Raw genomic sequence first — 17064 nt, 5'->3', positions numbered from 1 at the left:
GGAGGAGCTATGAATCAATTTAACCAATCCAAAGAGCATTTTGGAATTATGTTTACCAATAACAAAAAGAAGTGCCATTATTAATAGCTATTGATCCAGATGCTAGACACATATCTTAAGGAAGTCAATGAAAGAATAGTCACAATTATACCAAAATATTCAGAGTAGCAAATGTTGTGGTAGCAAAGACCTAGAAACAAAGAACCTCCTTGCTCATCAACTGAGGACTGATAGAAAACAAATTCTGGTACATTAATATAATGGGATACTGCTGTGCTATAAGGAAATGGTAAATAAGAATTCAGAGAAAGAAGGGAAGACTGCAAGGAGCATGAACTCGGGATAAAGCTGAGTGCAGTAAACAGTACTGGCAAAATAACATAGACAAATGAGTGCAACTATGTATGAGAAAAGAATAAGATGAAATTTAACAATGTATTTTTGTAATGACCAAGCTTGGTATGGGAAAAGAGTTGAGAAAAGGTATCTTTCTTCCCTTCACAACATAGTTGGGGGTGAGAAGACTAATTGTGGAATATAGTAGAATACTGGCAGATACAGTAGAAGATGCACTTCTTAGCATGAGTGGGGACTTCCTTTTTTTCTTTTTAAAATCTGCTACAAGAGAAGACTTGTTAGATGGAGGTAGTATAAAGGAGATACATTTGGAAATAAATGTGATGCAAAAACAAAAAGCATTGAAATAGAATATAGATTTGAAAACTACTTGGTGCATATATTTATCAACTAAAAATCCTCTAAGTGCTATCATTCAAAGACGATGTGTTTCCACCTTGTCCACAGGAACAAAATGCACTTCATACAGTGGATGGATAGAAGCTTTACACAGTTAAGCAGACAGTTAAGTGGTTGTTTAGTTATTTTCCAGTCATGTCTGATTCCTCATGGGGATTTTCTTGGCAAAGATACTACAGAAATTTGCCATTTCCTTCTCCAGTTCAATTTACAAATGAGAAACTGAGGCAAATAGAAGTAAGTGACTTTCCCAGGTTCACACAGCTAGTAAGCATCTATGGCCAGATCTGAAGTAGAGTTTTCCTGACTCCAGGACCAGTGTTCTTTCTAGATGATCAAACATCTACCTACTATCTACAAGGCTAAATGCTGGGGATACAGAAATAGGCAAAACACAGTCCCCATTTTCAAGGAATTTACAAGCTAATAGGGAGACAGTAAGGAAAAATAACTTGCAAACAGGCCATATAGTGGATAAATAGGAAATAAGAGAGGAAAATCATTAGAATTAAGAGAGGTTAGGAAAGGTGTCTGTAGAAAATAGAATTTCAATTAACACGTAAATCAAATTGAAGAAAGCAATAGGCAGGATTAAGGAGAGAGAACATTCCAGGCATGGGGGACAGGAGGCAAGGGAGGATAGAGTGTAACAAGTTTTTGTGGTTCTAAAGAAATCTGCAAGTCAATCAGAGCTGAGAGGGAAATGAAGGGTGGCTGACCAGTCTTTCCATAAAATGTAGGCCCTGGGAAGAACTTACTAATGGAGAGAAAAGGGTAAGAATGTCTCTCTACTAATGATAAAGAGAGATTCTGGACTAAGAAGACCACAGCAATATTTGGATGTTTCAAAATGAGAAGAACCCAGGCACTGAGGGAAAATAGCCTACTCATACCCACCCTATGTCTTTTCATGGTTCAGAAGGTCACCTATAACTTTGCCTCCTGGGGGCAAAGTACAGTATCATGCTGGAAACCCTACCCTGAAAGAGCTCACCTACTACTGGGGAAAATACAACATTTAAACAAAGACACACACACACACACACACACACACACACACACACACACACACACACACATCCAAAGAGAACAGAATCAAACTTTTACAACATGTAAGGCTAGATAAGCCAAATAGGCTGATAAAGCTCTGAATTTATAACATTTGTTCTGCCACTGCCATGCTTGTATCATTCAAATATTTTGAAGTGAAAATTCCATCCAGCCATTTTCCTCCTTAATTGATCCAAGTTTAGAACCGGGAGCTCCCTTAGCTGAATGGCCAGCTGTGATTGCCATATTGTCATGGTCTTAACAACATCAATAAATGGGTAAAGCATGATCTTTGAAAGAACTTATTAAGCATTGCAAAAGTCTTCAAGATGACTACCAACATACCTGGGTAAGCAGCTTGCCCAGAGGAATGAGCACTGACCTCTGGCATCTGGCCAAAACAGAAATCTCAGCTCCACCGTACAGGTTCTTGAGCATCATGCTCTTCCAACATCACAGTGGTGGCCAATGGCTTTTCAATACTATCATTCTGGCCACTAATGAATTCTGAGATTATGACATGCTATAGACCCCAGCTAAAAATCATCTCTGTAAGAATACTGAAGAGAATAAGAAGGCTTTTCCCCATAATACAATCCAGTCTGCTGTTCTGGTCAACTCCGGTCCCACCTCATTTTATCCATTTCTATCACTTTTATGAAAAAATGCATACACTCAAACCATCACCTGCCCAATTGCACATCATACTCTAGCAAATAGATCTTTATTGAAATAAATCTTTATTGAAAGAGAATCTTTAATCCTTACTCTACTGAGTAAACCAAACAGCAACAAATACTGAACTGCTGTGGTTCCTCTTTTCCAACAGGTGATACTAATGGCTCCAACCCTAGAAGGCCAAAAAATTGTCCTAGGATCATGATTGGCACCGGGAATAAAAAAAAAAAAGGCTCCCCTTTGTTGGTATAACCTACTGGTTGCCTCTCACCATACTGACACTGGGTCACCTGTCACCCAAAGGCTTAAAATATCCAGCCAAGGAGCAGCTGTGCCAAGCCCACATTAGTCCCTACAACCTGCCCTGACTCTCCTCCTAAGGAGGCGGCCAGAGGAGTCTCCTTGAGTGAAGAGAACTAATTTAATATCCAGGCTGAGTCCACTTTCAGTGCTACAGCTTCTCCTTACTATTGAATGACCTGTGAGTATTTCATCCTATTCCTTTTTTTTAACCCTTATCTTCAATCTTAGAGTCAATACAGTGTATTGGTTCCCAGGCAGAAGAGTGATAAAAGCTAGGCAATGGGGAAGGGACTTGCCCATGGTCACATAGCTAGAAAATGTCTGAGGATAGATTTGAACCCAGGATCTCCCATCTCTAAGCCTGGTTCTTAATACACTAAGCCCCTAACTGCTCCCTCATTTTGTTCTAATCTAGAACTGAATTAATAAGGGACTGACTTTAGGATTGGCTTTATGCTCCCTGCCACTACAAAGAATATGAAAAAAAAAACCCCACAGATTCCTTATACTTTGTTATACCATAAATGACACAAAAATCTAATTAAGGGAACTGATTATTTAAACTATCTATATAAGTAAGGCATACAATCAGTATGTAGGCCATAAAGAGAAAACTATTCTCTACTTCTCTAAATAAATATCTATCATAAATTGCTGACATATTTAGGACCACTAGAAACCTTATAGATCAAGTCTAGTCCCCTCATTTTATAGACAGAGAAACTGAGGCTCAGAGGTTAAATGAATTGACTCGCCCAAAGTCACATAGCTAGCATCGTCTTCTTGACTCCAATGCCAGTACTCAGCCACAGGTTAGTTCCACGAAAGAACATGACTGCACTGGTAGATATCACCAAATGAAGGGGTATAGATTTGTTTTTGTTTTTTATTTTAATTAAGAGATTAAGGATAATTTAAATGTAATTTTGCCTGATGACAAAGTCAAGGATGGCATCAAGCTAATGCAAAGTCTCTAGCAGTTCTGAATCAGTGTGCATAACTGGAATCCATTACACAAAAGCTATCATTCCACTGAGTCAAAAACAGTGCATCACAACACACATCAATATATGACAGCACTACTGGTTGCTCTTACCATGGCATAGCATCCATCAGTCGTCAAGATCAGAACATCTATTGGAGAAGTATGATTAGCAACACAAATGCCTCCTTTCTGGGGTCGGTACTGCCTGTAATTACAAAAAAAAAATTTTACTATCAGTCTTCTAAGGGAAAGGTACAAGATCAGTCTAATGAAAACTTTAGAAGAAAGATAATCTACATTCCATTTGAATAAAGTCTAAGGCATTTTGTTGAGCACTGCCTGCCTTGGAATGTCCTGACAGAGTTTTAAGTACCTACAATATGTGTCAGAACTCTGTTAGCAGTAAGGAGAACAAAGACAAAAATAGTCCCTGTTCTCAAAAATCATCCATTCAAAAGAGAGATACACCATATATATAATTAAGCATATTTAAAATAAATATAAGGCCATGCATGTTAAGGAGGAAGGTGTAACAGCTGCAAGGAATCAGAAAACCTTCTAATATGAAGTAGCACATGCTGAGATGTGATTCAGGAAAGTCAAGATCCTAAGAGGCCAAGGTGAGGAGGAAGCACCATGGCAAAGAGAGTAACATGACACCACAGGGCATTATTACAATCTGCTAGACATCAATCATGTGCATACGGACATAGAGCACTGTGAAAGGATCCCTTAAAAGAGTCGCAATTTCTATTGGAATTTATGACCCTTCTTGGATAAGGATCTTTTCAGATGCTATTTCTCCGAGAGCATTTTCTTCAAATCCAAATCCTATTGTTTAAATAGTAGGTTCAAATGTTCAGGCTTAAATGCTGAAAGAGGTTGTACAGGAAGTGAGATTAATTTGAATACAAATAACAGCCAAAGTTTGTCCATCTGCAGAGAATATCTTAACTTTAATGCAAACAAAAAAAAAACAACAAAAATTGACTGTATAAAGAACTCAAAAAATCTAATCCATTTCACTGAGATGAAGACACAAAAGAACAATTTAGGAGTGTTTTTACTCATGAAATTCTAATTGGAATGAACTTTTGAAAACCATCTAGTCCAACCAACCACAGAGAGCTTACATCATTTTAGATAGTGATCTCCACAAGGGCATGAACTCCCGTCTTTTGCCTTCCTTCCTATCATCAATGCTCAACACAGTGCCTGACACACAGCTGGTGCTTAAAAAATGTTTATTGATTAATTGACTTTCCCAAGGTCATCCAAGAGAGCCAGGACTGAAATCCAGGTCTCCAAACTCTCAGTACTATACTGTTTCTACATGCCATGGCTCATATTGACTCTCACTTTAAAACTTTGGTAGGGCCCAATAATGTTTGAATGAACCCTGATCCATTACCAAATGTATTCCATGCATAAAGTCTACCCCTATTATATTATTATATATATTTACTCTATAGAAGAATATTGACATTCCATTATATTCCTTTCTACACACTTTTTTAAAACTCAAAGATCAAAACCCAGCATTCATATAGAGCATCATTTTTTTGTCATAGACCTCTTTTGGTCATTACTAGAGAGCCGTTTCTCAGAATAATGTTCTTAAATAAAACAAAATACAGAGGATTAAAAAAGAAAGCAATATACTAAAATAAAAGTATTTTAAAAACCAAGTTCATAGACCTCAAGTTAAGAGCCTTTGATCTAGAAAATCCAACCTGAAATTCTCTTATACTCACTTGTTATGGTAATGAATAGTACCAGAAAGAGCTCGGACACAGATTCTGCAGCAAGTCAGATGGACCAGTTCACTTAGCCAGTTTTTCAAACTGTAGGAAGAAAATATCTGAATGTGAAATTGAGGATACACTTTAAGAGTAGAATAACAGTTGGCAGTGTTGTTATTTAGATTATAAACAATGACAAAAGTTATTTACCTGAGGCTTTCAGTTTTGAAAAGTGCTGAACATTATTGAACAAAGTACATTACTCAATATTGCCCATATCAATTCTGCAAATTAGGTACTCCAGATTTTATTATCCTTTTTTAAAAATTATTTTTTTTTTAATTTTAAATTGCAGGATGATTTTTTCAAAGCAGTAAACTCCAGCTCTTCTTCTAATTCTGTGGGACTCATTGTATACCCAAGAGTATTAGAAAATGGGTGGTGAAAGTTAATAAAAGAAACATTAAGATAGTCATACAGAGTTGAAAGGAATAATGGACTGGAGTAATTCCATGGGAAATGGAATGACCTCCAGGAATTGATGCAGAGCGAAAGGAGCAGAACCAGGAGAACATTGTACACTGAGACTGATATATTATGGCACAATAGAATGTAATGGACTTCTCTATAAGTAGCAATGCAATGACCCAGGACAATCCAAAGGAACTTATGAGAAAGAATGCTATCTATATCCAGAGAAAGAACTGTGGGAGCAGAAATGCTGAAGAAAAACATATGATCAATCACATAGTTCGATAGGGATATGATTAGAGTTTTGATGTTAAAAGATCACTCTACTGCAAATATGAATAACATGGAAATAGGTTTTGAACAAAGATACATATATAACCCAGTGGAACTGCTTGTCAGATTTGGGGGAGAGGGGGAAGGAAAGAATGGGGAAGGGGGTAGGAGGAGAGAATCATGAATCATGGAATCATGGAAAAAAGTTTTGTTTTTTTTAACCCTTACCTTCCGTCTTGGAGTCAATACTTAGTATTGGTTCCAAGGCAGAAGAGTGGTAAAAGCTAGGCAATGGGGGTTAAGTGACTTGCCCAGGACCACACAGTTGCGAAGTGTCTGAGGCCAGATTTGGACCTCCCATCTAGAAAAGTTTTCTTTAAAAAAAAAATTTTTTTTAAGAAAACAGTGTTTTTCCTTCAAGATAGCTGAAAATACAATTTCACTTAAAAAAAATTCTTCCACAAAGACCTAGAAAACAAGTTAGCCTGAATCCCAATACAGAAATCCAAGAAAAAAAATCACAATGGTGCATTTTTCCAGCTCAGGTAATGAGAGGAAAAAGACAGAGAGGTCTAAGGGTATGAGAGATGGGATCTGTTCAGGGGTGTACCATGTGATGAAATCTTGTACAGAGAGAGTCTATGTACCAGGGCAAGAGGAAGTTTCTAGATCAATTCTGGAAGCAATTGAACTTGTACCAGTTCAGAAACAAGTGCCAATTGGCAGTTCTGCCCCTTACTACACTGTTCCAAGTCAGAGATCTGGGGAGGACAGAGAAAGGAATGACATTCTGAGGTAGAGAGCTACTGAGGCCGCCAGGTTGTATACCCAGAAAGGAGCAAGTTCAGAATCAAGAAGCAGCTGGGTGGCCTAGAGAAGTCTTTGGGCACTGGGGGAGGGGTCTGGCCAGGAGACCAGATAAATTTTAGCACCAGGAGATGAGCACCAGGGCAGAAAAAGGTCCTAAATCCAGCATTGGGAGTGTGAACGATGGGAGATTAGACTAATTTCAAGCAGGGCACAGGCAGGATTCCAGTTAGTATCTCTTATCTCCTCTGTCTCTTTCTACCAATCCTGGGTGATAGCTCTAGGAAAGACTGAGGAATGCCTGTAATTAGGGGTGGCATTGTAGGGTAAAGGGCAGTCAAGGGCTGTAGATTACCCAGTCTGAGAAGAGAAAGTTCAGAGGAAGCAGCAATTGTATGAATTGGAAGATCCCATAAGCAGAACAGGGTCTCACTTTCATTTCAAGCCCAGTTTGAACCCAGTAGAGGTAATAACCAAAGAGAGAATCTCATTCCAAATAGAAATTTACTCTTCCTTCATTCACCAGAACTTCTCATCCAGCAGGAAGTGTCTGAAGCAGTGGCAGTCTACTGAAATTCCAAATGAAGCAAGCCAATAGGCCTGCTACTAGATCTGAACCCAGGTCAAGAACTAGCAGAGCTCAGAACAGGGGGCCAAACTGTGTGATGGATCAGAAGATTTTGAGAATACTAAAAGCTGGCAGGTCCCCAGCCTGAACTGCCTAAGCACTAAGTACCCCAAGAAAGCAGAAGCAGAAGAAATAGCCTAGACATTGCTTCCAGAAGTAGAAAAGAGCCTTGCTTAACATCAAGTCTAAAGCCAGGACATAGGCTGGAAGAATGAGAAAAAAAATTTTAAAAAAAGCCCACCATAAAAATCTACTATATTGATAGAGACACTGAGGACAAAACCTTGAAGCAGGTTTTATCTCCATTTGTCTCCAAATGACTCCAAACATTTATTTATAAAGTAAAGTTGAAAAGAAAAACACAACTTTGGCACAAGTCCATCTAGAATTCTTAGAAAAGAAGCAAGGGTTTAAAAAAAAAGGTTTAAAATGTTCTCATAAATAAAATTAAATTATGAGAGGGCAAAATTAGAAAAGAAATGAGAGCTATGGGGAAAAAAAATAATCAGAAAGAAAATTAATAGCTTTGCCCAGGTGGAAAAAACCTTGCCCACAGCAACAAATTCCCTGAAAATTAGAATAGTAAGCCAATATGCACAAGATAACATGAAATATTAAAACAAAATCAAAAGACTAAAAGAATAGAGGAAAACATAAGCTATCTTATAGTAAAGCCAACTGACACAGAAAACAGATTGAGGAGAGAAAATTTAAGAATTATTGGATTACCAAATGCCATTCCACACCCACAACCCCATGACCAAACCCCCCCCAAAAAAAAAACCCTATATATTTTCAGAAATCATGAAAGAAAACTGCTTAGTTCTTTTATAACCAGAGGGCAAAGTATAAATAATAAGAATTCATTGGTCACCTCCTGAAAGAAACTCAAAATGAAAACCAAAGCCAAAACCCAGAGCTTTTGGGTCAAAGAAAACAATAGGCAGACAGAAAGAATTCAAGTACTAAGGAGTAACAATAATATCGTGCTCACACACAATGCCAACACTTGAAAGGAACAACTAGATTGAACAGTGGAATGCCAGCCCTGGAGTAAAAACGACATGAATTCAAATATAGCCTCTGACATTGTGTGACCCTAGGCAAGTCACTTAACTCTGTTTGCTTGAGTTTCCTCATCTGCAAAATGAGCTGAAGAAGGAAATGGCAAAGTACTACAAAAAATTAAAAAAGCATTTGGACATGACTGATAACAACTATAAAGGAACAGAGAATACAATATTCAATATGGTGAAGGATATAGACTTACAATCAAGAATAACTTAAACAACAACACTGAGTATAATCCTAGCGGGGAAATGGAATTTGAAAGAAATAAAGGACTAACAAGCATTCCTGAGGAAAAGATCAGAGATATGTAGAGACTTTCAAGTGCAAATGCAGGAGTCAGGATAAAAAAAAATGGAAAACAAGAATGAACAATTATAACGAACTGAATAAGGATAAACTGCTTATAGTCTAATATGGAAAGATTATCTTTGTGTCTGCCCTCTAAACCTTAACAGGATCGGTCCTCATAGACAGGGTCTAATTAGATAGAAGGCCTAAGGGTGGTCTGTTACATCTTCACACATACATATATACATACACAAATATATTCATATACATATGCAATACAAACACGCACACAGGATTCCTAGATTACTATGGTGTTGTAAGAAATAACAAAGGAAATAGTTTCAGAGAAAGCTTGTTCCTTTCAACTTATAGGAACTGATGCAGAGCAGAACCAGAACAATTTATACAATGTCAACAATATGACAAAAAACTTTGAAAAATTTAGAAATTCTGATGTCATGACCAAATAGGATTCCAAAGAACTAATGATGAAATATGTTACTCACTTCTCTTACAGAAATATAAAGGACTGAAAATGAAGAGACAGGTTTTTGAATGTAGCAAATGTGGAAATTTGTTTTGTTGGCTATACTTGTTTATTAGTAAGAAGGGTTTTGTTTTTCCTTCTTTGTTAATTGATGGGGGGAGAGAGGAAGAAAAGGTGTATTTTTTGCTGATTAAAAAGATTAATTTTTTTTTAAATATTAAAGGAATCAGAAGATTTAAATGAGTTGCTATCACAATGTTTGCAAAAATAATCACACATGATATATAGAGATAGATAGACAATAACAAAGAGTAAGTCCTACTTAGTCATGAATAGAAAACAAAACAAAACATTTTACCTGCTATTTGGGAGCTGTCCAACCATAGTAGTTCCTATAACCAGCAAACTAATCCCAAAGAAAGCCAAAGTAATGCTGTAAAACAAAAAGATAATACATGAAAAAGTTGGTCATGGCCTCCAGAAAGGGACTGTCTGCAGGATCAAATTGGTAGTTTATTATGGAAGTGATTATTCATGTATTACTTACTTTGGCATATCTAGGTAAGGTATTTTTGTTTGATTTTTGATAGTTTTTTTCTTTAATGAAATGCTATGAAATGTAATCCTGAAATTCAGCTGATTTTTAAAAATTTAATATAAAAACAAAGTATGTGGTAGAAAAATAAGAGATTTGGTGGCTGTGTCTTCAGAGCCTATTTATAACAAACATTAGCATACTCTTCAATCCAGTGACATGAACAAGACACTCTCTCTTGGTTTCATGCATTTTTCTCTGACTGTTCTCCATGCCTCCTGGCTTCCTGCAAGACTCAACTAAAAATCCCATCTTCTTCAGAAGCCTTTCTCAATCCCTCTTGATTCCCTCTTAATTCTAGTGCTTTCTCTCTCTTATGTCCTATTTATCCTGAATATAGCTTGTTGGTACATATTTATTTGCTTATGTCCCCCTTTCAATTGTGACTACTTGAGGACAGAGACTAGACTGTCTTTTGCCTTTGTTTGGATCCCTGGCAATCTTAGCACAGTGTCTAGCACACAGAAGGTGCTTAACAAATGTACAGCACTTTCTGATTTACAAGACACTTTCTTCTAGGCAACTAGAGAGAGAATACAAATATTATAACTCTCACTTTATAAATGTGAAAAGTAACTCACCCCAGGTCATACAATCAGAAATACTTAGAACTCCAAAATGCTGCATTAGCATATCAGAAGTTCAGAAGTAATTAGTATATAACATCTATGCCTTATCTTTCCTTTCCAGTATAAATTTTGCAGCCTCTTCATTTTCAGAGATACTCAGTAAACCTAACAAGACACAAGTGACTCAAAGAAAATGTGGAATTAATAGTTTGGAAGGAAAAGATCTAAGTTTTAAAACTTTTTGAAGAAAAAATTTTAATTTTGAAAAAATTCCTTTCATTTTACAAACTTTTAAAAAATAAAGGAGCAATTTAATTCATATTTAAAAATTTTAAACATTACTACTATGCTTAAAGATTTCTTGATCGATCCTTTTTTTTTTCCAAGAAAACTGGATTGCATATTATATATTTTAAAACTGAAGGAGAAGAGGAAAATGACTTGATTACGAAAGGAATATTTACTTGGTTAAGAAAACCTGCTTCTTTTCTAATTAAAAAAGCTAGGGGACATTAGGTAGAATCATCTTTTTATCTCAGATAAAAGCTAATTTACTTTGTCCTATATGCTGTATTTTCTAGTTGGGAGAGCAAAATACCACAAACATATCTTCTACAATGATCTCAGGGGTCAGATACAGTTACAGCATACTGCAAAATGCCTTGAACAGTTATTAGTACTAAGAAGAAAAAAAGTAAAACACGGGTTTTCACCACTATAACTTGTCAGGGATAGTTCTCCTAAAAACCTATTTGTTCCTTGCTGTTAATTATGGACAAATGGCAAAGAATGAGCTCTTCTGAGAAGTACACAATGCCTATATTCTTCCTTTCCTAAACATTATTGCAATATGGCCAAGTCAAGCTGGTCCAAATATACTTGTTCTGTTTTCTTCACTGAAATATACAAGCATATATACTGGTTTTGTTTTGCTTTGTTTTGTTTTTTAACTCTTATCTCCAATCTTAGAATCAATACTGTTCTTTGATTCCAATGTAGAAGAGTGCTAATGGTTAGGCAATGGGGGTTAAGTAACTTGAACTGGGTCACACAACCAGGAAGTGTCTGAGGCAAGATTTGAACCCAAAGCCTCCTGTCTCTAGACCTGGCTCTCTATCCAATCAATCCCCCTACTCACCCCCACCACACACACAAGACTAGTCTTAAGGGAAATTACTAAAAATCATTAGAAGATCAAGTAACAAAATCTATCAGTCATAATATTAAAACATGACTGCAGGTCTTATTCTTGTCTGTCTCAAAACAGACCACATGACAAGAAATATAAGAATTGTCGGTACTGAAACGGGCATGATTTACAAAAAAAGAGATTCTGTGAAATTAAAATCTGTTACCCTAAAAATTACAATCCCCCAGAAAAACTATGATCCTCAGAACCCCACTCACTTCCTGTCATTATGTGCTGACTTAGACAGGATATAAATTGGGTAGAGGGCCATCTCTTTGTGCTTTTTCCTTCCTGTCTTGGCTTTGGTGGAGCAGGGATTTTTGAGCAGGTAGAAAAACTTAGTCATATGGTTCTATTTTGTCAGATAATAAACTTTATAAAAATAATACTTGAAGTATTGCACATTAACTTAAATCTTACATTTATGGCAACCAGAAGTGGGGTTCAGAACTCTTAATTCTCTCTTGAGTAATTTAGTTTGAAAAGAAACCATGTTTCTCCTGCCACAGCTTCCCTGCCCCCACCTCTCTTCAGAGCTGCTGCCTGTTGCTGCTGATCCTGCAAATCTTGCCGCCCTGTCTGGGCGGTCCTTGTGGAGCCATTGCTCCTGCTGCTATTGCTGCTGATTGGAACAGCTCTCCAGAGGCTTGGAATATATAAATCCCTCTTTCCCTTACATTTCCAACAGCTGAGTGCTTGAGGCTTGCCTTGGAAGCCCAGGTGTGTTTCCCTTAAGCAATAATTAGCCTCCTCAAGGGCTTTTACCCTGTCCATGTAGCAGGGGAAGCAAGATGCTCCCTGGCATTTTTACCCCTGGGGGGGAGGGGAAGGAAGATTACTCTTCCAAGCAGTAAGTAGAATTGCAAGCATGGCCTACTCTATGGAAGAGATATACATTACCCATCTCAAACAGCTCCCAGTTTAAGGATATTTTCTCTTACTACTGTTCCTTGCTACTAGCTTGGGTAATCCTACAATTCAGGGGAGAAATTCATATCTTTATACTACCTTACCATTCTGGCCTGCCCAGGCTCTAGAATACATCCAATATGGGATTCCTCCACACTATACTCAGTGCAGAATTCTCCCTCACTATGGAAGATCCCAGAGGTGTGACCAAAGGAATCTAGAAGTTTGATGATACTGGGAGGGGAAGGTACTTTTTAAAGAGTCTAGAGGTGAAATTTTTAAGCCTTTTCAGACTCCATTGTTTTATAAAAGTCTATATCGGAATTGGAAAAAAAAAAAGAACTCGTGCATTCAGTGCCTGTATCCTATGACATATATCTCTATAACATCACTTTAAGTTACTGTGTTTTGGCTATTAGCTATATATTCTTTTGCACTGTCCTTATTTGTACCTTTCCCCCTATGAATGGACTGGAGAAGATACCATTGTAAAAGTACCTTTGAGTTGTTTGTAAAAAGAGGTAAAGGTCCATTTAATAGCTGAAGTGAAATGAGATCCTCACCTCCACATTAAAAGGGATGAGACATATGAAAGACATGTTTCTTAGAGCTGTTACAGACATGCCAAAGAAGGGAGCAAATCCAAGGGGTTGATTACCCCCATGATGGCTTATAGACTTATAAAATTTTCCTAAGGGGCATGATACCCCTAAATGGCCCCAAGAGGGAGTATTTCAGCCAAGATAAAAGCCATGAGTTTCAGTGGCTACCTGAGCGAATCTGAGTGTTGATCAACACCCTCTTTAGGGGGATTGTGTAATTGTCATAGGGACTGCAACACTCTCCTCAAGGGGGATTACATAATTATCATAGGGATTGTATAATTGTCATAAAACTAAAAAAACCTTTTAAGAAAGAAACATTTCAAGGAACTTGATAACTCTGAATCTAGAAGATGAATTGTATGAAGAAGGCACCATGAAGATGCCTGAAGAAACCTCCATAGCATTAGAAGACCCAGAATGAACCATGGAGTATAAGTGATTGAACTGTGGGGGGTTGTAACACATTTATTTTGTAAGTATCCTCTTATGCTGAAGGGGACTGCCCCCAATTGGCTTTTTGTCAATGTGTCTAGCAATAATTGGTTTTGTTCTCTTTCCCTTTTATCCCCAAATTATTGTAATTTATAAGTTGATTATGTTTACAAGATCCACTGGGGAGGTTAGTCTTCCAAAGGATCTCAGGGGGATTATGAAATTAGACTGTTACCCTAAAAACTATGATCCCCAGCACGCCACACACTTCTTAGTGGGGCAGGGATTTTTGAGGAGGTTGAAAAACTTAAGTCACGTGGTTCTATTTTGTCAGATAATGAACTTTATAAAAATACTTTAAGTATTGCACATTAATTTAAATCTTACAATTCTCTGTAATGTCATCTCATTTTTAAGAGTTAGTGAAATACTGCCTAATTGAATACTACTATTATATATCTACTACCTTTTATCTACTATCTAAGAATTTCTCCAAGTACTTCTTGAGTATTGTTAAGGGTAAAATTTAGGGTTGAGACTGAAAATATTATATTAGTGGTTGCCAGGGATTTACATTCTAAATCCCAATGAAATACTCAAGTCAGAATAGAATTTTATGGTGGTTTATTTACAATAGGAGGAAGAAAATTAAGAATGAGAGAGAAGAGGGAAAGGGTAGAAGATCTGCTCCAGGCTAGTCTGAGCCAGGGGAAGTTCAGAGGCCTCAGCCAAGGGGCCTTCCCAGAAGATTAAATCTAGCTCGACTTCCAGCTAGGATGCCTCCTCCAAGATGAGGGGCCTCTTTGGAGGCCTTCAAAAGGGTCAAGGGAAAGGGGAATAAGCCTTATCACTCACCACATGGTCCCTTCAAGCAAGGCGGTCTGAGGTCTCATGCTGAGCTCCTCCAGGCTCAAGTTCCAGGGCCAAGTCCCACAAAAGCGGCAAAAGCCCCTCTCACAGGAAGTGACACGAAATATAAAGGCAGTTATTTACATCACTTCCTATGATTCACATGTACCAATGGTGGCTTAAGCTTGGCTTGGGACAGCCCAGGGGATCAGTCAGTTGTTTCTGATTTGTCACTTGCTAGCACATGCCGGTCATAGGCCATCCTCCCCTACAGTTAATCCTTAAATGGGGGTGTATACATTCCTGGTTGCTAGAATTATAAAGACTAAGCAGAGTGGGGTGGATCTTCTACCCTTTCCCTCTTCTCCCTCATTCTTAATTTTCTTCCTTCTATTATAAATAAACCACCATAAATCTACTCTGACTTGAGTATTTCGTTGGGATTTAGAATGTAAATCCCTGGTGACCACTAATATAATATATTCAGTCTCAACCCTAAATTTTACCCTTACAGTTTGGCTCCCGAACAGTGACAAGAAACTCTCAATTTTTTTTTTTTTAAGATAGCCTAGATAATTTTTTAAAGCCATGTTTTTCTTGCCAAGGCTTTTTATCCACCCCATTCTCCCTGACAAACTCCAAATCTCTTTAGAGCTGCTGCTCTTTTCTTTTCCTACTTTTTGCCCAGTTGCTTGCTCTCCCTACTGGCTGGGCTATTTTTAGCCAGGGGATTCTTGGCCAAGAAGAGACAAACCGCTTCTCTTGCCCAACTGCTTGAGTCCTTCATTTCTCGTTCCACATTCCTCACTGCTTCCTCCAGACCTTCTCAACCCAGATCGCTCACCTGGCCCCAGCCCCCTGGCCTCCAGAATTCCTCCTCCAGATCTCCAGCTCCAATCCTAAATCTGCCTCCATCCCTACCCGACCCTGCCTACTGTTGCTGTCCCTGCTGGGCGGATTGCTGCCTCCAAGGAACTAGGAGACCTTGGAGTTGCTCCTCAGGGAAGATGGTAAAAAAAAACAACAAAACGGAGTGTCTTTTTCCTTAGGCAACTGAGTAGCCTCCTCACTCCCTCTGGGGAAACTGGCATTTTACCTCAGTGGGGACAGGGAGAAGGAAGAGACTCTTCCAAACAGGCAGTTGATTACTATCATGGTGTATTCCATGAAAGAGCAGTGCATTACCTATTTCAAACAGCTTCCAGCTTTAGGATGTTTTTCATGAGTACACTGATCCTTTCACTTATCTTGCCTGAGATTGGAGAAATTCATCTCCCTGCAACTCTTTGCCATTTGGGGCTGCCCAGTTTGAGATTCCTAAAACCCATGTTCTCCCTTGATATGGAAAATACCACAGTCCTGACATTAGAGATCTGATTTTTAGAAAAAGGAACTTTAAAGGGTCTGGAGGTGAAATTTTAAGCCTTTTCAGACTTTTTTTTTTAATGAAAGTCTCTGTATCTTATTGTATTTTGCCAATTGTTTTAATTAAGATTTAATTTTGTTGTTTTAAGTTCATACATTAATATATTCAATACTATTCTGTTACACCAAATCAGTTTAATCTACTGTGTTTAACTATTAGGTATATTCTGTTACCTTTCCCCTATAACTATACTAAACAAAATATTGTAAAGCCCACAAACAGCTCCCCCCCCCCATTTTTCATTTGTTAATTGTCACATAGATGATGGGTGGACTCAACCTGGCTAACAACTTTTTTTTAGAGAATTTAATGAGCTAAGAATTGAATGGTGATTCTAAGGGGTCTTCAGAAATCATTTTAATTAACTAGTGGTTTCTGAATGGATGAGTTTTTTTATATTTATATTTTAAAGAATGCTGTATTAAAGGTACAGAAACAAAGAAATGTTCCTACCAAGGTGTTTCTATGAATTGGGAAGCCTAAAAAAGAGCTCCTGAAAAACTTCAAGTTAATTTACTTCCACCAGTACAATCTAGATTTCTTGGTAATGTTCTAGACCCAAATAAGTTTTACTTTGTTTAAAAATATATTTGCCAAGGTTGAAAGAATTGCTATGTCTGTAAAAAATTGTGACAAATATCCATCAGTTCATAGGTTGTTGTTTTTTTTTTTTGGTCATACAGCAACTTATATGAAATATGATATTTGTTTGCTATTGTAATTAACTGGGCTATTGTGAATTTTGGGGGCTTTTGATACTTCTTTGAATGTGCTTTATCTACTGTATTACTGTTTTATGCTGAAAATTGTATTTACACAGTGGTTAAGTTAAAAAGGAAATGGATCTCATTTTTGGTGAGAAACCTTTGTATTCTACCTTTCCTTAGCTGACGAAGTGTGTCAATGATTATAAGCTATATTTTTTATTTTTAAAACATTTATCATTGTTTT

General features: G+C 37.4%; 1 protein-coding gene across 4 annotated transcripts in view; it reads right to left on the bottom strand.

The window, feature by feature from the left end:
• Positions 1–17064, bottom strand: part of GPAT3 (glycerol-3-phosphate acyltransferase 3) — a 98105-nt gene that overhangs the window by 22414 nt on the left and 58627 nt on the right. For all 4 annotated transcript variants that reach the window (XM_056803204.1, XM_001371098.4, XM_056803205.1 and 1 more), the window contains 3 exons: positions 9898–9972; positions 5527–5616; positions 3884–3977 (listed from right to left, as the gene is read on the bottom strand). In XM_056803204.1, the coding sequence (XP_056659182.1) occupies positions 3884–3977; positions 5527–5616; positions 9898–9972 (259 nt within the window). The remainder of the gene's footprint in view (positions 1–3883; positions 3978–5526; positions 5617–9897; positions 9973–17064) is intronic.

The sequence above is a fragment of the Monodelphis domestica genome, chromosome 6 (assembly GCF_027887165.1).
Source record: "Monodelphis domestica isolate mMonDom1 chromosome 6, mMonDom1.pri, whole genome shotgun sequence".
Taxonomy (NCBI): Eukaryota; Metazoa; Chordata; class Mammalia; order Didelphimorphia; family Didelphidae; genus Monodelphis; species Monodelphis domestica.
This window is presented reverse-complemented; position numbering and strand designations above follow the sequence as displayed.